Below are 21,929 nucleotides of genomic sequence, written 5' to 3' on the forward strand. Positions count from 1 at the left end.
TTGAGGTTTCACATTTATTTTTGCTTTGCAAAAAACTGTGACATAGTTTTTTCTGGATCTGAATCGGCGTTTTCTTATGCTGTATTCTGCTGACAACAGAGGATCTATGTGTTAGCAGCGCACTGGGGTTACTGAATCAGGTTTTTCCTGTGTGTTTTGGCCACTGGTAAAACACAAAGTTCCACAGTGTCAAACACACACCCATATTTACTGTTTACAGTCTCAGCAGGTTCTGTATGTGACACTGAAAATAACAAAGTCTCAATCAAATGAATGCATTGTGTCACATATTCTAATGTAGTTAGCAATGAAATATTGTGAAATATCTTAAGGAAATTCAATCAGCCGCAGTCAAACTGCACTATTTGGATTTGTGATTCATGACTTGAGTGGCTTCCAACGAGGGAAAAGGTGGAGAGGTTCCTCAGAGCTGATGTTTATTCTTCAATGAAATGGACTTCCTGTTGCTGTGCTTCATGGTGAAGAGCAGTGCTGCACCGGCATCTGTCAAAGACTGGTGAGAAATGAAGAATTAAAAACAATGCTCAACAGAATGGGCGGCATTGTAAGTATTCTAGTTTAAAGCGGTGTAATTATACAGGCATGTATTACCTGAGAGTCTGAAACGACAGATTTTCTCTGAAATAAAACAAAAAGAATTAAGTTTATGTTTATGTTAACGTTTGGTGATGTCAATAGGATACTCTGAATCCAGCAAACATTGAAATCTCACCCTTGTGAAGTTATGTATGTTGTTGTATATTGGCTCCATTTTTTTAACCCATTCTTGGAACTCCTCTTCATCCGCTGCATTGTGATTATGCTCTCTGCAAAGAGCCAGACATTTTGTAAAGTAGGCAATGGTTGATCATCTGTAAAGCCTAAGAAAATATTCTGCATCCAATAAACAAAAATGCACTCAGAGACATGCCGTTTTGCCGTTTTCCTTCATTTGAGCTGCTGTTGTATGTATGTTTGCAGCCTTCATTAAATCCCTTGTCATTATTTTGCATAAAGTAGCCATTGTATTCTGGTCACTGACTAATTGTTCTGCTAGACCGAGGTTCCTGCTGTTACTGACATTGCCTTCTCAATAAGCTTCAGCTGCAGCTCTCCCTCTCTCGTTGCATCAAGGAAGCGGCCTCTGACAGCCAGAGCGGCGCTGGCCTGTGACGAGTTGAGCTGAATGATGGCCACAGACAGGGAGGACAGGACCGCCGAGCTGAAAAGGAGGACAACTGTGTTGTTATGAGAGTGCCCCTCAACATTTACAGCGGCAGCTCTGCCATTATAGTACTGTGCAAGCACGAATACGGGCCACTTTGTATCTGCTCAGACAATGAATTGCATGACCTTCCTGTGGTACATGAAGCATGCAGATTAAGCTGAGTGGTTCATTCACCGTGCAACAAAATGTTAAAACGGATGAGAAATTATTTAAATGGTGCAATCATTTCTGCGTGAAAGCTCCAATATCTCAGCAACAGTCTCCTTGGATTCTCAAAACCACTTTGCTTAAGGGTTCACTGAGACTGGTATCAAACAAACATCTAATCATTTATTTTCCCAAGGGGAGAAACACTTCATTTGTTTAAGTTGTTGGTAGATAATGACTTAGTTAAGCTCATGAGAGGGTCATAGGCATGCAAATACTTAGTCATATGAAACAGATGAAACAGTGATGCTCTTCAGGGGAAAGTCATTTTCATTTTGGAGAAAATACTATGATTATGGCAGCATCATTGTCACCTGTCATCAGAGACATGTCTGTCAGCAGTCAACACTCTGAGCATCGTCTGTCCGTTCCTGTGCTTGTATCTGATCTGAAGCTGGATGGACACGCAGCTGCCAGGAGCTGGTGCTGGCACTACAAATAAACAAAGTGAACAAAAATGGTGCTGGTAAGTGTAACGTAACAATCTGCCTGAAGGTTTTTCGGAGTGTTTTGATTTTGTCACTGCTTGATGTTATTTACAGGTTTGCATGTGTGATTAAAAAATTCAGGAAGTATAACTTAATTGTTTTTGAATGAACTCCATGTGTGAGGATCTCACCGGCTCACATGAGCAATCTCTCCTTTACATGAAATTTTCAATAAGAGTACAGACTGATTCTTTTAGATGTGTGTTCAGTGATGTGAAATTCAGGTTGAAGAATGGACTTCATTTGTCTCTGTTACGAACGGATGTGGAAAAAAAACAACAACTCGGCAACAGTAGCTGAGTTACTGGAACACTTTATTTTACTAAGAAGTGTGTCTGCAAATGTTCTTCATCAGTCAGTGGGTCTACATGATCAGATTAATTCGATTATAGCTATAGTTGGATTGTGCTCCTTATTTGAGCAAGGGCAATTATCCTTGGATATATGGCGGTGAATGAATCGAATCATTGGCACAAAGCATGTCATACCCCGGTGCGATAGGTGGCGATGTACCCATTTCTACTATTGCTAACAGAGCCACTTCCGGTTGACCGCTTCACCACCAACAACAACAAACTCAGGCATTCGAGAAAGATGGCGAACGAAGAGCAAGATGAAGCTACGTCCGTCTACATTTCGTTTGTGATGAGCATGCTTATTGCACAAACGCGATGCACAACGGCGCATTCTCCATCGCGTTGTTTAATTCTTTCCGACGGCGGCGGCAACAAAAGATCCACAGAATGCATCCTTAGTGTTTTATACAATACAGGTGAATACTTATTGGTTATCCAACTTTAGCTGGCCAGCATCAAGTTGTACGCTGTAAATTTTTGTTGAAATGTTATATTCCACGTTAACTCAATTCAACAATGAAAATATCTTCCAATTGTCTTTACTCACAACCAAACTTCAGTTCTGTGTAGTATCATTATAGCTCTGTCATATCTAGAAGATATTTGGTCTTTCATCATTTCTTTTAAACTTTAAGTTGAAACAGCCTATTTTATTAAATGAGTCATTAAATGAGTTGCTGAGATGTTTAAGCTATTTTTGAATAGATATTAGTTTGTCTATTGTCAGTTCCTGCTGCAGCTTTTACCCTGTTTTAAATAAAATCACACGTGGTGGTAGATGACATGTGTCCGAATGGAAATAATTCTGTCTTGGATGCTGAAAAATGTGAGACCGTGCTGTTGCTAAGCAGCATCATTTACTGGGTTCATTTCTTTATATCCCTTCATTAGCTGTTGTTTTCACATGAAATGACTGTCTGTCTCTCACTTCACACTGTTGTTGCCAGTGCAATGTCAGTGTGTGACTTTCAGTGTTCCTGGTTGGCACCAACAGAAATCATATCTTGAAATATTCTTTTAAAGCAGTCAGCACCCACTATTTGCTCTACTTTGAAATCTAGCAACATGGCAGCTGATTGAAAATGACACAGGGCTGTCAGTCTATCAGTGGTGACCCACCCCTTTTCTCTTACCTTCTGCGTCTTGGCCATTGGCTCCAAACTGGAAGGTGATCTCTGTTTCTGGGTTCACATTCCCCACCTCTTTGGTTGCTTTGTGCCCTGCCTCCCTCTCTCCTTTCATACACCTTCAGCAAAAGAGAACACAAGTCAGTGTTTTTGGCTTCATTAATAATGTAATCTCAATGGCTTTAAAAAAAATTCTTATGCCAATAATCCATGAAGCATATAGTAGTATTGTGGTTATTGACAGTGCAGATCTTACAGGGATTTGGGTAGCAGTAATGTCAATGAGCAGTGAGTGGCTATGGTCCTATTTTGGATAATCTGGTCAAACTCTGTGTACAATCTGTTGGGACTGGCTATTACCACCTAGAGACAGTTGACAACACAAGAAATGCATGATTTTATGTTTTAAATGTGGCATTAAAAGTAGTAAAACTGACCCAGTTGCTGAGACTAATCCCATGCAACACAGCATCTTACTTTCCCTCCAGTGCGATCAGCAAGTCTTCCCAGCTCATCCAGCCTGCAGTCAGTTCCTTCTATGGACATCACAGACACTGTCACGCTGAGGAAACAAGGCTATTTCAGAATGACCTTCATGGCAGCACATCTAGATCCACTGAGCAACAACAGTCCTTCTCCACCTTAAGGATTCTTTTACAATTACATCACTTTGGTCAGTGGAGAGACACTGCTTCACCTATCTAAATAACGTTGTCAAAATTTTATTCACTAGCAGTGTATAACGTAGTTTAATTCAACAGCTTTGAAAATGACTTTGAACATTTTTTACCAACCCTTGATTTGCAGCATACTCCCCGAGCTCCTGATAGAAGATTGTGGATGAGAGGAGGGTGCACTCATCATTGTCTTCCTCCTCTAGATTCCCCAAACCTGTGTTGGCTTTCCCATCTGTACAGATAATTACCTTTAAGATCAGCAGGGATACCAGATCAGGATTGCGGTGTTTAAAACAAAACTGAAGTATTTGCATGTGTTTATTCAATGACTGAAGCTCAGTTAAAGGTTTGCTTTTAAATTCTATTAACATAATTATGATCATACCTAAAATTGAGGAAGCAGTTATTTAATAGTTATTTAACCCTGTTAGCTGAGGATGACCTGTCAGGCAAATAGCTAGAGTTGTTTGATTCCAGCTGGGCTCTTTGCTGATCTTACTCCTCCCTCTCCCCTTATGTCCTGCCTGCTTTCATGTTGTGCTTTTTCCATTGGAAGGCAAACATTTCACTAAATAAAATCCTGTAGAATCAGCCAAAACATCTAATTTGAAATCATTATTTTTTATGATAAAGTTTTGGAGTCTACATCACTATAATGCTAATTCCAGGTCTATTTACAACAAATAATATTTAATATATACACGACCACTGGCGAGACTTCAGAGCCAAACTGACCTTTGAGCCTGGCTGTCGGGAGGCCATTGCAATTGCAAGAAGAGCAGCTGGACCCAGAGCTGTGGCTCCATTTGCAGATAGTCTTTCATCAAGGAAAGCAACAAGAGAATATGAACATAAATAGATATGATGTAATTTATATATTACATCATCAAATTAAAAACAAAAACAGGCAAGAGTAATTGCTGTTTTTTTTTCTCACCTCATGACTTGTCTCTGTAGGCAGTCTTTGGTTCGTGTAAGTGGAGGCGGACTGGGAAAACTGGCTGCTGCCTCTTTCAAGCAGTCTCTGTCATTCAACTCGGCACCACACAGGGAACGTGATGTGAAATTCTCATATCCATGCATTGTAACCTGGAGGTACAAGCGTCAGCAGATGAGGAAAAGCAACAGCAATAACTTTACACACAATAATCAGACAGTATAGAGTATAGAGAATTGAGGATATATGTATATATTAGACATATAATATATATATATATATATATATATATATATCAAAATCCATTTTGAACAAGCCTATGTACCTGATAGCTGAAGGTGATCAGCCCCACCCGTGTGTCAAGTTGTTGTTCACTTAGTTTTTGAACACACTGTAACACCGCTTCTTGGACAAACTGGTGACGATAGAATCATTGTCACCAACATTTTCTTGATAGCATCGCCACGCAGCTATTATTATTGTTATCATTGTTACGTAAGTGGCCATTTTCACAATGATCTGAGTGTGTTAAGTGTGTAAAGCAAACTCCGTCAGCATGTTGGGACTTATTTCAAGTGACCTATAGGCGCAAGAGAAAGGATAAAACTACTCACCTTAAGCCTGGATCTTTTGATGTTATTCTCTCCCTCTGACACCTTAGAAAATAAAGACACCGTTGATTGAAGCTATGATTGCATGCTGTGACAAGTGTCCTCATCATACCAAGAGAAAAGTGTTAGTTTCGTTGTTGAACCTGAGAGGTGATGCTCATAGAGCCTGAGACGTCGATGCAGATAAGCAGCAGGGTATCAACAGCACACAGGGGCTTTTCATTGGGCATGAGCAGAAAGAGGCCATCCTGGTGAGCATTTAGAGGATGCAGGAGCGCACTGGGAGAGCTGATAAAATTGCAGTATTGACAAAAGCAACATACTTCAACCTGCAATACAGCAAAATGAGAAAGTGGGCTCACTTAGAAGCAATCAAGTCATTCATTAGGATCAATAATAATGCTTATGCTCGACTGCCTCTGGAAGTATGGCATGTTCATATATTGCCCATTTGTTATAACATTCATGATAAACATTTGAGATCACCTGCTTCTAATAGTGTTCAGATTCAGAATAAAGGTCAACTATGATGTAATTACCACATTGTCATGGCAGGTGTTCAGTACAGAGCCACACTGAGAGCAGAAGGTGGGTTCTCCTTGTGTGGGCTGCTCTGGAAAAACACAATATTATCATCACCACAAGCAAATAAGACTAAATATCAAACTAGATGGGTGATAATGATTAAAGGCTGCCAACCTCTTTCCTCTGAGAGCATTTTTCCTAAACTGACAAGGACCACATTAGGATTTCCTGGCAGAGGCCCCTTATCTGCTGATTCTGAGGTGGGAATGACTTTGCATGAGAGAATTTGCATTTCAATTTCTTTTAATAGCTTGACACAGTCTGATATAAATACCTTTACCAGTAGATGAGGCAAGCAGCAGGGCTGAAGGAGGTTTCTGAGGGGATGAGGGAGATGAGAGTGATGACGGTAACACCTCCAGGTACTCTGGCATTAAATTCATAAATGAAGGTTTTGGAGGGAGGGGTAGTGCTGGAGTTCAAGATGAGAGGAAGAGGAAGAAACAAGGATGATGTATTTGTAATCTTTAACCCACAAAACCTGGAATGTGTGCCAAAAACAATTTAACATGGAGTGCAAGGAAGATGAAACGATGTTGCCTTTTTACCTGATGTCGACACAAAGCCAGTATCAGCTGGGAGCTTCACCTCACCACCCGAGCCTCCCGGTGTATTGTAGGAGTAAGGATCTAAGGGCTGCTTATTAAAATCAGGTTCTGTTTTTGGCTCATCATTGGTAAATATCTGATGGCTGGTGGTGGAGGAAGCAAGAGGCTGGTCGTAAGATGGGGACGAGCTGTTTGCTGCAGGTCTCATATGTGGCGGAAGAAGAGCTGAATTAAGCAGACAGTAGTAGAGTGTTAAAGGAGTAATTCATCTAAAAAAAAATTTGAATCAAGGATTCATCAATCAGGGTTTTTTAAATAAAATCTTACTTTGTATGATATAGCTTTTTGTGCATTTAAAATGAATTTAATGTCACAAACTTTGGAGGGTCATTATCTCCCACCTTGTAAGAAAATATTGTTCATTTCAAACAGTTTTTCTCTTCTATTTAACTGACTTTTTCAATATTTTTGAGATCTGCAAAAAAACATCAATAGATTTACAGAAATATTGAAAACCGAGTTTCATTTCTCATAAAAAGGCTGTTAAGATACTGGGGCAGGGACTTTAACCGAGGTCAGTTTCAAACCGTTTGGTCCAAATTGTTTATTTTGCATGCAGTTGTGTTCACTTTTGTTGCATTCAGTTTGTCAAGGTTTGAATGGCTGATAACGCGCTTAAATTCAATAAAGAATCAACAACTGTGACTGAGGGTGCTGTGAGAAAGCATGAAACTCTATGTATGTACACACACACACATGTTAATGTGTGTACATGGCTAGCTCTCTGATTTACTGTTTACCATAAGGATTGGAATTGAAGCGATGATGCTGTCGTACTGCAATACGTGGCTTAGAGCAGCTGCTTGAAGCACTACTTCTGTAAAAGTAGAGCTTAACTTTCTATAAGATAGGGGCGGTTGGTGACGTAGTGGGTTAAGCAGCCACCCCATGTACAGAGGCTATAGTCCTCGCTGCAGCTGGCCCTGGTTCAAGTCCCACATCAAGCAGCCCTTTGCTGCATGTCTTCCCTCTCTCTCTGCCCCCTGCTTCCTGTCTCTCTCCAACTGTCCTATAATTAAAGGCATAAAAAGCCCCCAAAAAATATTTAAACAAAAAACTTTCTATAAGATAGCATGTAGAAAATAAGTGAGAAAAGATGATGTGACGTTCAGTCATAGTCCCTTATTAGAACAGGCTACTAGGCTGCCTAATTTAATCACAGTATACCAGTTTTTAACCATATCTCTGAATAATTACATTTTTATTAAAGGCATAAACATTCTTCATTGATCATCAAAAAGCCTGAAGCCAGAAGATCTCTTGATGATTTAATTTAAAAACTGTATGGAAAATTACTGCATTTTCAGTTTTTTCCAAAATTTCTCTGGTGCCCCAGCTTTTATGCTTTTTTTATTTGTGTTTTCTATATCTCCTGAACTTCCTTGTTTGTATACCAGGCTTTTGCTCTGTTACTTGTATACGTCACTGGTGCTGTTCTTACATGTGCCCTGGGAGAATTCTGGAGGGGCTCCATGTGAGAACGCAAATGTCTGCAGGATTAGTTGCACATTTCTTGCAGAGATAATCTGGCATGCAACAAAGTAAGAAGTCGGGCAAATTAGCAAAAATCTGCTTATGTGTGAATTGAGCAGCAAATCCTATGAAGCATTCACGATGAGTTTGTGGGAGTGCAGAGAAGAGGTGCTGCTTAATTCTGGTTTATGCCCACTTGTACTGTATCTTTAATAGTATGCATATGTCCAAATCTGGTGTATTACTATAAAGAAAATTAAAAAGAAATGTTTTCTGAATGAATTGTGAAATCATGTTGAAATCAGTAAAGTATTGTTCAAAACCGTTATCCTCTGCTCACAGAATGACAACGATCATTTCATGTGCCCTCTGCCCTCAATGCTGATGCGTGAGACCCCATCTCCATCAAATAATCTCCTGCTATAAAGTTATTGTGCAAACATGTGGGAAACATCTGGTCCTGCTTTTCTCCAGAGATTTCCAGTGCTCCATGTGTGAAAACAGATTATGTAACATATTTTCTTGATGTGTATTCCCTGTAGACAATTTGATAAATCTCAAACACAGACTGGCAAGCTATCTAATCAAGTGACCAATCACAGCAGACATGACCTTTAAGGAGAAGGGACCTTAAAGACGCAAGAACTCGAACAAAGATTTTCAAGAAGTTTTTTTTAACAATAAAGCAAACATACATACATACTGCCACACTCAATGTACCTGTCTTTGTAAGTGGTGTTGTCTGCTGTGGAGTTCCACTCATGGGAGAAGCTGCCTCTAGTCTCTTGTGAAATTCTGCATTCTCATAGAAGGAAGTGGGCTTTGTGACCTTCACTTCCCTGCTTTTTTCCAACTGTTTGGTGACCTTGGGAGAAGAAGAGAGGGACTGCTGTGCTTTGGCTTTTGCAGAATGTGTTGGAGGGGGAGGAGGAGCAGTACAAGGACGGATCCAGTTAACAGGTGGAAGGAGAGCTGAAAAGAATTGGAAAAGAAGGTAACACAGTGGAGCTTTAACGTTTAAAATGTTCTAAATCAGATTCAGTACAAAGAGAACCCAATGAACCTAACAATTTCTTTACTTAGGTAATGAATTCAATAGTGCAAAGCAATAGGCATTGAAATCATGTTAACCTTTGTATCAAAGGAATTTTATCTTATTCTTCCCTGCAGGACATCAGCTGTGGGATGTTAGAAGGCTCCTCAAATCAACTGCTCGCTTCAGGCCTCTCATAACATTTCTTTTGCCTTTGATTTACTTTTGGCAATCCCAAAAGATTAACTTTAATCTCCTTTAAACACTCTTTGGCTGAACAACTTCTTTGCTGAGGTCGTTTTGTTCCATTCAATACTTTCTGCTGAGATTCAATACACATACATATGTCTTTCTTTTTTGATTTTTTTTTTAAATTTCATCAGTGATAGCAATCTGTCCGTGTCCAGATATTTCACACATGGGTAAATGTTCCAGAAATAACACACTTCTCATTTAAAACAAAACTCTTTTTTTCCATCGGCAAGGATCAACGGCATCAATGACTCGATGTTCTACATTCCTCAGAGATCTTCTTTGATTGCACCTTGTTGCTAGCCTGGGCGAAAGCCGACTGTTGACTCTGTCAAACAGTCTGGGAAAACCCAAGAGGAATCCGTTTCCATGGAGGGCGGGACCTTACCCAGCAACTTAAATTCATTGGAGTAACGGAGTTCCCTTAACCAATCATAATGTTTAGAAAGGACGTAGGTTATGCGCCGAGGTTCATGCTTACTCTCGCGAGGCTCTAGCTCGCGAATCACGCTTCCCACATCCGCTTTCATTATACCGGTACCATTTGATAAATCAAACTTTTCCCAAAGCCAGTTGGAAGGAGAGCTACGACATCCTTGCCACTAACAAAATTGACGAGGCATTCCTCTTGCTCTTGTTTTAATTGTGTAATGCTCTCCAGAGTTGGGACAACTTCATGGATAGCTTCTAGCGTTCTTCCGTCGCCATGTTTATTTCCGCTGCGGTTGAACTACAATTATATGGACTACAATGGACTCCGCGCGTAAGTTCTGCGTCACCACTCGCAACTGTTTGCTGATTGGCAAAACACTGAGCGAACCGAGGTAGGAGGATTTGGCCAGACTATGGCTGTGTTCGAAACCGCCTACTTCTCCTACTATTCCTACTAGTCCTACTTTTTTAAGTTCCCGAATGTACACTAGATGCATACTAGATTCGCCGAAATGTTGAGTATTCATCATGAGGTTACTTGTCACACTCAAACTACCCAAGATTCAACGTAACGTGACGTCGCCCATCGCCATTTGAACGGTCAAATTTCGTTAACGGGACAAGAGCAGTCAAAACGGCATAACCGGAAGTGCGTTGCTCACTGCGGCTAGCTTTAGTAGCGCCGAATTTGGCGGAACAAAATTGTAAATAGCTGGTATTTTGTCAGATTTTCTACATCTTGGGGGTCTAAATGACTACTTTCTCGCCTGAAAATGTTTCAAATGTTGCTAAAGTTATATATTTACAGAGTTAATAGCTTAAGCGAAATCAGCTTTTCAGGCTGGCTGATTTCGGCTCGGGCAGGAGTGAAGTGCACTGTGTGTAAACGCTCTGCATACTGTCTGATCGATCAGTATGCCGTTTTCAAGTATGTAGTATGTAGTAGGCGGTTTCGAACACAGCCTATGTGCGGAGCCAAAATCTTTGGGCGGAAGTACGTAGGATGGCGTCGCCAGGCTAACTTGTTGCACGTCCACAAATGAATAGTCAAGTTTCCTCTTCTAAAAATGAGCTAAATCATGGTACCCGCTCCCTCATGAGTGTCATTCCACTCATTCAAAGCACCCACTCAGGTGACTTCAAATCAACTGCCAATCTTTGAGGTTCACATTATTTTACTACTCACAGATTTACAATTTTCAATTTTTCACCCTCAATGACAAAACTTTGAGAATAGTTTAAATCAGGAAACATTGTGAGCATGGATAAAACAAGCAAACAACTGATGTTGACCTTCATGATTAAAGAAAGTGGGACTCAAACCAAAGTGGGAGTAGAACACAGTACCTGAAAAGAATCCCTCCTCAAATACAGTTAGGAGAGGTTGTGTGTGTATGTGTGTGTGTGTCACTCATTGCCTCACACAATCAGTAACCCATGAAAAAAAAATCCACCCACACGTACCTTTACACAGCTATGTATCATCAATCTTCAATATTCAAAGCAAATAAACTGTCATTTGGACTTCTTAATCCTCATCTTAATTTATAATTCATTTAACAACTTGTTATTATTATTATTCCATTATTTCCCACGTCAGAGAATGTAGAATACTGGTGGTTGACAGACACAGCTGAATGTAACAGCTTTATGCCTCTTTGATGGATTTCTTGAAATGTGATCTGTCCGTTTAAGTTAAGTATTAATTTATTATAACCTGAGCGTTTGATGAGATGAGCATCTGATCGTTGGCCGTCTTTCTGACTCAGGGAAGGTGGCACAAAAATAAACCCACAAGCAAATTCCATTGTCGTTCAACCTGACAGTGACACAAATAAAAATTCCAAAGTCAGAAAAGTACTCACAGTCCAATTATTTCTTCAGAAAAATGTGGATATTCAGTTGAAAAGGTTTGGACATATTCATTCACTTGAATAAAACATATAGGAAATATACTCACCCATGTAGTGTCTTTCAAAAGAGGACTGTACAATATAGTCACAAGTCTGAAATCCTCGCAGCGATCAGAAACGTACCAACTGTTGCTTCACATACTGTCACATATTGTTTCTAAGGCATCTTGTCCAACTGGTTTCTTTCCTTGACAGTTTATTGTGGAACCACACAGTGCTGTGTTCCCAAGGTTGTGAACTCTGGTGGGTTGTCAGATTTTATGGCATATTGACCAACTCTAGTTGAACGTTTATGGAATGTAAATAAAATCAAGTGAAGCTGAATTAAGAAACAGGGCGGTACAATGTCAAAGGTCAAGATTATTATGAGCTTTTCAAATTCAACATAATATCCTAACCTGACTATTCTCTTAAATGTTTTATTGATTTACAGCAACTGCATATATATGTCATGACTTTATGATCTCGTTTACAGGTTTGTATGTTTGTGGAAAAAATATTCACCCCCAAAAAGAGATGATGTTTTTTTTTATATATTTTCAATCAAAATAGATACATAAAATATGCAAAACAATCCACTGATTTAGTCTGACATCACTTTGATTTTACGTCAGATATCATCATGCATGGATGTGCTTCATTCTTTTTTCCTCTGTATAGTGACTCAGAGGTTTTTATGATTTGTTAAAAGCCCTTTGATTGTTTTCTACACCGTAATGGTAAAATGTGATGTGTCTATTCAGTATCAGATGTGTGACTAGGGTTTGATAATAACACACCAGTGACTTTATCTTACGAGCCCTAATCTTGAGAAAGGGCCTCATCGCCCAAAAATAGACGTCGGAACTAGGGGTGCGGCCCCCCATCAGCCTCCCTACCCACTGCATTACACTTTAAAAAGATAAAGAATCTGAATTTAAAATACTTTTGTCTGACTAGCATTTATCTCTTTCATATAATTAACGCATAGATCTATGCTTTTGATCTGATATGCAGCCTGACTACATACAGAAGCCTTGGCAATCTGTCGCAACATCCGAGCGCTCTTTCTCAGCTTTGCGCAGGCTGAAAACCTGGCTGCACAACACCATGATGCAGGAGAGACTAATGTTTGGCCATTATTTACGCTCACAGTGACTTTATGGATGAAAGCCATATCTCGACCCTGCTTGAAATTTTCATCAGTAGGTCAACTGAGAGAAGGTCCACTTTTGGAAATGCATGAAAGCCCTGAGTCCTGAGTGCAGACTTTTCTTTTTTCATTTGTGGTGTATTTTATCTGCTATGCCTGGATATGTTATGTATCGCTCCTGAATAAACGACACATTCAAGCGTAGAAATAATGCTGTTATGTTCCTTAAATGGCTTGACATAGTTATCAAAGTTTCATTTTCTTAACAATAAAGATGCCGTGTTCATCCATTCTAGTTCTGTTATAACTGCATGCTATTATAAAATAACTTAAAATCAAATCCTTAATCATTGATAAGTGTGCATGTTTTACCCCGCCCCTCCCAACAAAAACCCCGCTCCCTCTCTCAGAAAATAGTTCCGACGTCCATGCTCCTAGGGGTTCGTTTAGAATCACCAATTAACCCAACATGCATGTTTTTGGACTGTAGGAGGAAGCCGGAGTACCCGGTAACTTGAAACAAACCCCAAGAATGTGAATTTGCTTTTGCCCACACCGCAAAGAGCTTGTGAGTTTTCATCTTTGGCATTGAATTAAATTTAGACTCAATTCTCAAGTGGCGGCCGTGGCTCAGTGGTTAGAGTGGGTCATCCAATAACCGGAAGGTTGGTGGTGTGATTCCCACTCTCGACCCTCAAAGATTGGTGAACTGACAGCTGGAAAGGTGGCCGAGGTGCCCTTGAGCATACAATTTTGTGTATTTCCCTTTACATGACAATAAATCTGATCTTAATCTTAAGTGTTTCCTAACATTCACAGAGTCCTCTTTGAAACAGGCAAAAACCGCCTGCAGTGTTTTTGGTCACTGGTGCAAATTAGATCTACTTATGAGTAAAAACAAACTTATGTCTTCAGCAGACTGATGTAAAAATATCTTGTAAGCATCAACATATGTAAAGACGGTCATCATTTTGCAGAGTGAAACCTACACATTCAGGTAGAGAATCAAGAGGCTAAATTGTTTTCCTGGAGATCAACATCAAGAATATGGGTCAACATAATTAGTGGCAAAACAATTATAGGCCTAGCTTTATTTTGATTTGAAAATCCATTCCTTCGAGGTAATTCTGTGTGCTTTTACATAACACTAATGAAGTAAACATTAACCTTGCATGCACACAGCATTGTAAACCTGTGCCAGTGTGTCATTATGTGCTTCTTCTTTGTTTCAGTGACCTAATGACTCATACATGGTGGTAGTAAATAAATATCTTCTCTTTTGTTTCTTCATAACATGCACACCTGCATGCAGACACATACTCACGCATATACACATTCGGCACATATGTAGTCTTTGATAAGTTAAGTCATATTGGAGAAGTACTCAAACAAAGTAAGTCAGTAAGAAGTAAGAGTATCAAGGCCTAAAAATTTTAGATTTCTAAATATGGCTGGAAGCAGATCACATCTGACATAACCTCAATGTTGATGTTAAACAATAATAACCACACTTGTTATTTTCAGAACAATAATAATAAAAAAAAAACTCTTTGTGAGAAAAAAAACAATGTTCAGGGTCTAATGCATTATGCTGCGTGACGTCACTCGGCAACTTCAACATAATTGGCCGGGTAGAAGCCCTCCTTCCCTCCGCTCAGTACCCCTCGACACCATCCTTGGTCGTCTTCCTCCTCAACCTTCAGGAAGACCTCACCTGCAATTAGAAAGAATAAACCTCAGCTGAGTCACGCTCATATACAATGATAACTTGGTAAGTCGAGTGAACGGTATATATTGAATATTTTCAAAAGCTTTACTTTGCCATTAGACACCCCGTCCTGATGGGAAACCCCTAGTCAGTATATGCTTTCTGCAAATCCACCAAACTCCTTTGACAAAAATTTGGCCTCGTGAAACACAAGAGTTGCTGCTTTACCATTGTCTCAATCAGATGGTTTGGTTTGGTTTCTCGGTAACTATCTGAACTTACACGAAAGCAGTAAATCGCAGATTTTTGCATTCCTTGAGGTGAAATTTAGGTTCTTCTCAAAGGAGACTGGGGCTTTAAAGATATCGTAGATGGACTTATCATCTTCAGTTATATGTCATAAGAGGCGGTCTGATGACAAAATAAAGAGATTAAAAGATTCTAGTGTACATTTCATCTGCTAAATGTGTTTTGCTGCTGACCTTGTTCATATTTTATTTCGTATGTACATGTATTTTAAGCATTTTAAGGGGATTTTTCTCAACATGCATTTGTTCATGATGGCTAATGTTTTGAGTTGTTTTGTACTATACTTATATGATGGTTTTGTTACTATAGCTGTATAGTCTCGTCATTCTGCTCGCTAATTGTAATCTCTTTTCTCTGTAGTACACTGAATATCTTAAACAAATTCACATAAAAAAAATCAGCCTTAAACTTCTGGCTAACTCTTTAAATTTTCAGTGTGCAGCATTGAAAATATATACTGCTAGAAATTAAATGCTTTCATTTGTGAGAATTACATGAAAACAGCAAACATATAGTCAAATAGTCAAATATAAAGTAAACTCTCCTATATACTGATTGTGAAATGAGATAGATGCAATGTGCTTGTTCCCTTAGCTGGACAAGTTCTTATGAACTGGAATAATATGCACACACACTGAATTGAGACTGATTTAAAATTAGAGCTGTATTTGGTAATTTGCCATGTTGGTTGGGACTAAATTGTGTACAGCACATGTACGTTTACCAGATTTTTTACCATCATTTTAGAAGGACAGATTGCATTTGTATCTGCTACTTATGTTTTTTTCTTTTCTTTTTTCTTTATGTGGTGATTGTAATTTTCTGTAAAAGTCCTACACTGAACACTGGAATCATATAAATGCTTCACACTTCATGTGTCACCTGCTTTAAAGGACAGCTCATCACCCTCCTCTCCCACGTAGTCGTACATAGCTCTCACCTTCACACCCCCAATCATCACACTAGGAGAAGAGGACATGTCAATAACTGGAACTATGACTTTGGCTTGAATGTGTATCGTTCTATTCTATTGCCTATTGATTGAATCCATGATTCTGTTGTCATTCATTCAACATTGATGAGATTGTGTAAAATGAACACACCAAACTCAGGAATAACTTACGGTCTGCTTTCTTTTCCTCTCTGGTCTCTCTTCCTTCTCTTTAGCTTTTTTACTGGTGGGACCCATTCCTAGAAAAAGACAAAACAAACAAAATACAAAATAATGTATTGCAAGTTCCTTTCTGTCCATTTAAAAACACTCAATGTGGGATATAAAGAGGCTATGGACAATGTGAGGCAGACATATCTCTTTAATGTTGCGTGGAGGTCTCAGACAATGTCTGTGGAGTGATAGAGTGTGTTCCAACTATAGGGGGATCATGCTTCTCATCCTCCTTTAGAAAGTTTAATCCAGGGAGGGTCTGATTAATTATCCAACCTTGGATCCAGAATGATTCGCAGCCAAGTGGCCAGTATAAGTGTCCTTTCCTCCTTCCTTCCAAGTCGAGTCATGGTTCCCAAGTGTGTTCCTTACTTACTGTGGAGGAAGAATCTTGGGATCTTGTTCACAAATGATGACAAGTTAAAGTGACAGATAGATTGACAGATAGGGGCTTCATCAGCAGCAATTTGGGTGCTGTACCAGTTTTTTTGTGGGAAAGAGGGAGCTGAACTGAGAGGCAAAGCCTCACTTATGGTCATGAGATCTGAATCGTGACCAAAAGAATTAAATTACAGATACAAGTGGCTGAAATGAGTTTTTTCATTCATTGAGAATATCTGGGCTTAGCCTTAGAGAAAGGGTGAGGAACTTGACCATCCAGAGGGAACTTAGAGCAGAGCCACTACTCCTCTGCGTTGAAAGGAGCTAGCTGAAGTGGTGCCACCTGGCCACCTGCTTTTGGAGGTTTTCCGGGCATGTGAAATTGGGAATAGACCCTGGGGCAGACCCAGACATCGTTGGAGGGAGTATATACAATGTCTGGCCTGGGAACATCTTGGGATCCCCCAGGGCTTACTAGAGAGAGCCACTGGGAGGAGGGACCCTGCGTTTCCCTCCAGGACCTGTTCCCCCTCATGACCCGACCTTGGATAAGTGGAAGATCATCGATGGATGGTATAAAGAGTGAGCATTCAAAATTGCAAAAATGAAAACAGGAAGGGGAGTTTTCTTTCAAAATAAACTTCAGTTTATACTATTTTTTTGTTTCATACATTTTTTTTAAAATCTCCAGAAGAAAAAAACTCAACAAAATCATTGTTATTTGATTTACAGTAAATATTTGTGTTGTCTTTTATTTTTACCTGAAGAATTTGAGTTTTATCTGCATGTTCTTGAGCCAAACCTATTGTATATACCTCAATCTTCGGCCAGTCCGTTGGCATGCCGGGACCATGATTGTTCTTCCACCATTTGAGATCGTCTTGCTCCTCGATGGACATCAGAGTCTGATGGAGCTCACTGTAAACTGATTTTACACTGACACAGATACAGAGCAGTGGATACAGATCACTTGCTTTACCTTGATTTATACACTTTCTATGCACACAAACAGATTCAGATGGCTGCTCACCTCTCGTTGTTGGTGATGTCCAAATGTCTGTGGATGGACAGAAATACTTGCTTCAGAAAGCTGATCCTCTTCCTTTCCTCCTCCTGTGATTGTTCAAAAATGGCTTCCATCTCCTCCATGTAGCGAGGCGTGTAGGATGTTGCATCCTCCAGGAGTTTCTCATATCGATCTCTACACTGCAAGGAATTCAGAAGAAACTATTTTATGATGAACGGTATTCTCCCCAGAAAGAGTAATGTGTTTCCTCAACAGAATGTATGACATATATAAATCATCTGGAGCTCTCCACTATTCCCATGATGGTTTCCATAAACACAGAGCAGAATAACAATAACACAGCTCCATACATGGGAAAAGCTTGGAGCAAAAACTTAATGTTGGGCCTCATGTTTAGACTTAATAGTTTCTCCAGTGAATAAATATCACAGCAAGCAGCAGGCCAACAAAACTGTCTTGGAATGCAACATGTTTAAATATGTTACATGTAGTGAACCAAGCACGATGTAAATAAATTAGCTTTAATGCTACAGCTATTCAAGAAAGACTGGTGTGATGCAGTGTGTTAACATCTCTCCTCACCATTTCCTTCTCTTCAGTGGCCTTTTCTCTGGCCTCAGTGATCTTCTGCTTTTTCTCCTCACTCCACTCAGAGTTCTCGTTTGATTGCTTCTCTTTGTCCAGGGCTGCTTGCTCCCTCTGACATGACTTGTGGTAGGCAACTCGGACCTTTTCCAACTGTTGATAACATATCAATATGTATGCATTTTATTCACTCAGTATAAATAATTGCCATTTCTAGAGTTTTGCTCGTCCAGATCAGTCTCACGTCAGAATAGTTAAACACAATTTTTTTAATAAAAGCAACAGAATTGAGAAAGTCATACTTTTTTAAATTTTTCTGGACATATTCTTCGAGCAGGACACATTACTCTGGCAACCAAGAATGACTGAAAGCGGAGCTTTCCAACAAGTGGTGAATGTTATTAAAAAGGGTGATTCCAACCCAAAGTACCCCCCCCTCCTAGATTTAGTCTTTCCAGGGATACCTCGTTAAAAAATGTTTATTTACTAGCTTTTTTGTGCTTTACTTGGTTTGAAAAAGAAAACAAAGAAAGAGACTAGTTTTACCCATATGTACTGATTTTCTTTCTTCTGAAGGTTAGATGAAAAGATCAATATCACTCATGTTTCTTTGGTAAAAATATGGAGCTTCTGCCAGCAACTTGTTTATCAGCTTCCACCAGATATCTGGCACGCAGCACTTTGAAAACCACAACATAAAGTTAAAGAAAATATGGCATTAAGTGTGATTTGCAAGAATGTTAGTTTGTTTTGAAGTATTGTTTCCTTTGACAGAAGGTAACAATTTTCCTATTTCTTTCGTGTTTGTGGTACCTATGGGGAGTAAAATCTGTACTAAAATGACAATTTCTTGTCAGAGTTGTCAGATGTCACCTATAGTCAAGTATTGGCTGTCAAATTTCTATCTCTTCTACTAGAAAATATGAATGACTTATGTGTGCTGGACCTTCTGCAGCTTTTTGGACCACGGTTTCTGCGCACGTGAAAAACTTGTTTTGTTGTCGTAGCTCTCCCTGAACCCACAGAAGAGTTTTTTGGGGAAGGTCTCCTTCTGCCAAGTCTTCACCCGCTCTCCTTCCTCTGCAGTGAGCGACTGGGAGATGGAGGAGTGGAGGGCGGACAACCGCTCGGCGGACGTGAAGAAACACTGCCACGCCGTCATGAGGGAGCCATAAAGCGGCCCTGGGGGAGCAAAAAATAAAACAGAGTCAACTGTGCAGAGTGTAGGGGTGAGTCATGTAACCAATAAAGAAGAATTTACCTAATTTGTCAACCAGAAATTTCATTAAAGCACGGATGCTCTCATTTAACAAACATCAATACATAATTCTTACTTGATGAGAGGTGAGATAGTCAAAAAGACTTGCGAGTACATGTGTTAGACTCCCCTACTTCTCATACTTACGAGAATCCACTACTGACTTCCACTTGCTGCTCCACTGGCTGAGCTGCTGGGCGTACTGTTTTTCTACCTTTGCTCTCTCCATGAAGCAGGCCATGATGTCGTTGCAGGCCTGGAAGGACCGTTCAGTTCGATGCACCGTACGTACATAATTTCCTGGCTGGGAGGAATGGAGAAAAGACATTCATGTATCAGAATAATCTTCTTGCAACAACACACCCAACTACAGTTGTGGATTTATGAGATAAAAATGTGTATATTTTATAATAAATCCTCCTCACCATCCAGAAGCTCTGTTTCCTGGCATCTTCAAGTGGTTCTTTAGGGAGGCTCGCCATTACCGTGAATGCGTCTGTCTCAGAAAGCACAATAAATATCTATTTGTGTTATACCAGCTAGATGCTAGACTGGTGGAGAGGCATAACAAGCTAGGAAAGATGTTTTTATTGGCAGGCAGATGACACTGATTATTATGCAACAGGCTGGATGTCTACACAGTGTAATGTGCAGATGCAGCAGGCTGCCTTCCTCGTAAACAAAACTGTTCCGCCTGTATGGCAGTCATGCCTGACAGCAAATAATTGTCAGTCGAAACCTTGCTGTTCATCTAGCTGATCTTTTACAATTACAACTTCAAACCAGACAAGACGTTATTTACACTATTCAAAGCGCAGACACCCACAAGTCCTTCTGCGTGACTGAGGGGACTGTCGTTTCAGTGGTGAACTGGAATTCACAGGGGTGGGATCTGCCAGCAGGAATAGAACAGCTGCTCCAGCATTCTTCCTGTTGCTTTCCCAAAATAAACAGCAAGGAAAGGTCATCTTTCCCTTTGCTCTGACTAATACAAGGCCTATTAGAACCAAGTGTCTCCATGTCTGACTCCTTCTGCCATTCAGTTCAAGAGTCATAACCACATGAATGCAACAGGGGCGGTTTCTCTATCCGGCTTCACATGAAAGATTTCAGTAGAATAGAATAATAGCAGGCATTTTTTTTCACAGTATACTGCAAAACTCACAAGGCAGACAGACTTGAGAGAAAGGGGAAATAAAATACAAGGAAGAAGGTGCAAGCACAAACATGCAAATGACAGTCACATTCAGGCCTATTTCTGTCTGTGTGTTGACACATTGCTGGCTGAGCGCTGGAAAATTGACTAACCACACCTCATCACAAGACTGAACTTGACTGAGAGTGAGACCTTTTTCCTTCTTAACGCTTATAATATCATGTTTTTTCGTGACTTTTTCTCACTTTCTGTGAGGTCCAGCAAGTGGAAACGTAATAGAAAGTCCCTGTACGTTCAAACTAGATTGTCTTTTTAACTCTATCCTAATTCTGCTTTCCTGGCGGAGGAAAAGGCAGAAAAGCAAGCTTGAGCAAGTTGGAAACAGGACTCAAAGCTCTTCTCATTATATTGCACCAACAAATTAATTCAGGATAGTCATAAACAATTTTTATACCAAATCATTTCCAAGCCAAGAAAAAATTTTAAATACAAAAAGTGAGAGCTTAGCAGTCATGCCTGGAAGCAGCCATCACTTACATTTCTCTCTGAATCACCAGTGATTACTCAAGTGGCCACTTGTTACTGTAGTTAAAGGGCTGCTGAGGATTTCTCTCCATGTCTGTCTCCCCCTTCTCCCAGTGTGCCTCTCCTCCCCTAACACATGCTTCTCCCCCTCTCTCCTCTCTCGCTGACCCAGTTTTCCCTTGGCTTTTAAAGTTACACACACACGCACGTTGTTGAGCTCAAAGTGGGTGTGAAACACCTTAAGCCATCAGGAAAAAAAATTAATTTAAACTAATCGATGAAGTTGCACGGTAATCACCCTGATACTAATTGGCTTCAGGGCAAACAAGGAAGAAACTTACCTCTGTTCTTCTTCTCCTATGTTAGCTGTGAGTCGCTTGCAGTTGCATCAGAATTAACTCCTCTTTCTCTTTTTTCTTCTGTGCCTTTACTTCAACCCCATCATTTGCTTTTTTAACTCACTGGCTGTCTTCTTATCAGCTTGTTTAGCTCTTCAAGCTCTCTGTGACTATCAACTTCTCTCCACTCTGTTATTAGAAAAACAGCTGGAACCCCCCCCCCCCCCCACCCCCCCTCTTCCATCTCTCTGCCTGTCCCTCCCTCTAGTTCTCTCAATATGGTGCTAATGAGATGCTGAACTTTCGTTTTGACAATTCACTGGTCACAGAATCGTGTTGGAGTGGCACACAGTCATGACAGCTTATTAGTGAGTGTGTGTGACAACAGTGGTGGGGGTTCCCATGTGCTGCTACGTCA

The 21,929-nt window shown here is 40.1% G+C and overlaps 2 protein-coding genes across 4 annotated transcripts; both read right to left on the bottom strand.

The window, feature by feature from the left end:
- Nucleotides 1-12,146, bottom strand: LOC142374055 (circularly permutated Ras protein 1-like). Of its 2 annotated transcripts, none has more exons than XM_075457561.1 (21): nt 11,975-12,146; nt 11,732-11,833; nt 9,018-9,269; nt 6,765-6,989; nt 6,497-6,628; nt 6,331-6,411; nt 6,171-6,244; nt 5,775-5,960; nt 5,635-5,676; nt 5,346-5,435; nt 5,021-5,172; nt 4,819-4,900; nt 4,201-4,331; nt 3,884-3,968; nt 3,663-3,769; nt 3,413-3,525; nt 1,750-1,867; nt 1,082-1,222; nt 734-827; nt 613-639; nt 1-514 (listed from the first exon to the last, which is right to left on the bottom strand). In XM_075457561.1, exons 2-21 carry the CDS (start codon nt 11,820-11,822, stop codon nt 425-427), a joined length of 2,313 nt encoding a protein of 770 aa, XP_075313676.1. In that variant the 5' UTR covers nt 11,823-11,833; nt 11,975-12,146; the 3' UTR covers nt 1-424. The 2 variants fall into 2 exon arrangements, with proteins under 2 accessions (XP_075313676.1, XP_075313675.1); XM_075457560.1 differs by having other exon boundaries at nt 6,491-6,628.
- Nucleotides 12,147-14,117: 1,971 nt separating this feature from the next.
- LOC142374071 (protein kinase C and casein kinase II substrate protein 3-like) lies at nt 14,118-21,714 on the bottom strand. 2 transcript variants are annotated; one of them, XM_075457580.1, is made up of 10 exons: nt 21,515-21,714; nt 19,918-19,988; nt 19,640-19,796; nt 19,181-19,416; nt 18,232-18,387; nt 17,653-17,828; nt 17,438-17,558; nt 16,200-16,267; nt 15,959-16,038; nt 14,118-14,773 (listed from the first exon to the last, which is right to left on the bottom strand). In XM_075457580.1, exons 2-10 carry the CDS (start codon nt 19,972-19,974, stop codon nt 14,661-14,663), a joined length of 1,164 nt encoding a protein of 387 aa, XP_075313695.1. In that variant the 5' UTR covers nt 19,975-19,988; nt 21,515-21,714; the 3' UTR covers nt 14,118-14,660. The 2 variants fall into 2 exon arrangements, with proteins under 2 accessions (XP_075313695.1, XP_075313693.1); XM_075457578.1 differs by lacking the exon at nt 21,515-21,714 and adding an exon at nt 21,186-21,313.
- Nucleotides 21,715-21,929: the final 215 nt, after the last annotated feature.

The sequence above is a fragment of the Odontesthes bonariensis genome, chromosome 23 (genome assembly GCF_027942865.1).
Source record: "Odontesthes bonariensis isolate fOdoBon6 chromosome 23, fOdoBon6.hap1, whole genome shotgun sequence".
Taxonomy (NCBI): domain Eukaryota; kingdom Metazoa; phylum Chordata; class Actinopteri; order Atheriniformes; family Atherinopsidae; genus Odontesthes; species Odontesthes bonariensis.

What these genes read in the sequence shown, in the direction of transcription:
- LOC142374055 (XM_075457560.1), bottom strand. Translation starts at nt 11,822, where the DNA reads ATGGAATTTGCTTGTGGGTTTATTTTTGTGCCACCTTCCCTGAGTCAG. An exon ending in CAATGGCCAAGACGCAGAAG is followed by an intron (nt 1,868 to 3,412) that starts GTAAGAGAAAAG and finishes GTTTATTTGTAG; the next exon opens with TGCCAGCACCAGCTCCTGGC. An exon ending in AGACATGTCTCTGATGACAG is followed by an intron (nt 1,223 to 1,749) that starts GTGACAATGATG and finishes CCTCCTTTTCAG; the next exon opens with CTCGGCGGTCCTGTCCTCCC.
- LOC142374071 (XM_075457580.1), bottom strand. Translation starts at nt 19,974, where the DNA reads ATGGCGAGCCTCCCTAAAGAACCACTTGAAGATGCCAGGAAACAGAGC. An exon ending in CCACTGAAGAGAAGGAAATG is followed by an intron (nt 17,829 to 18,231) that starts GTGAGGAGAGAT and finishes AATTCCTTGCAG; the next exon opens with TGTAGAGATCGATATGAGAA. An exon ending in TGAGCTGTCCTTTAAAGCAG is followed by an intron (nt 14,774 to 15,958) that starts GTGACACATGAA and finishes TTCTAATTGCAG; the next exon opens with GTGAGGTCTTCCTGAAGGTT.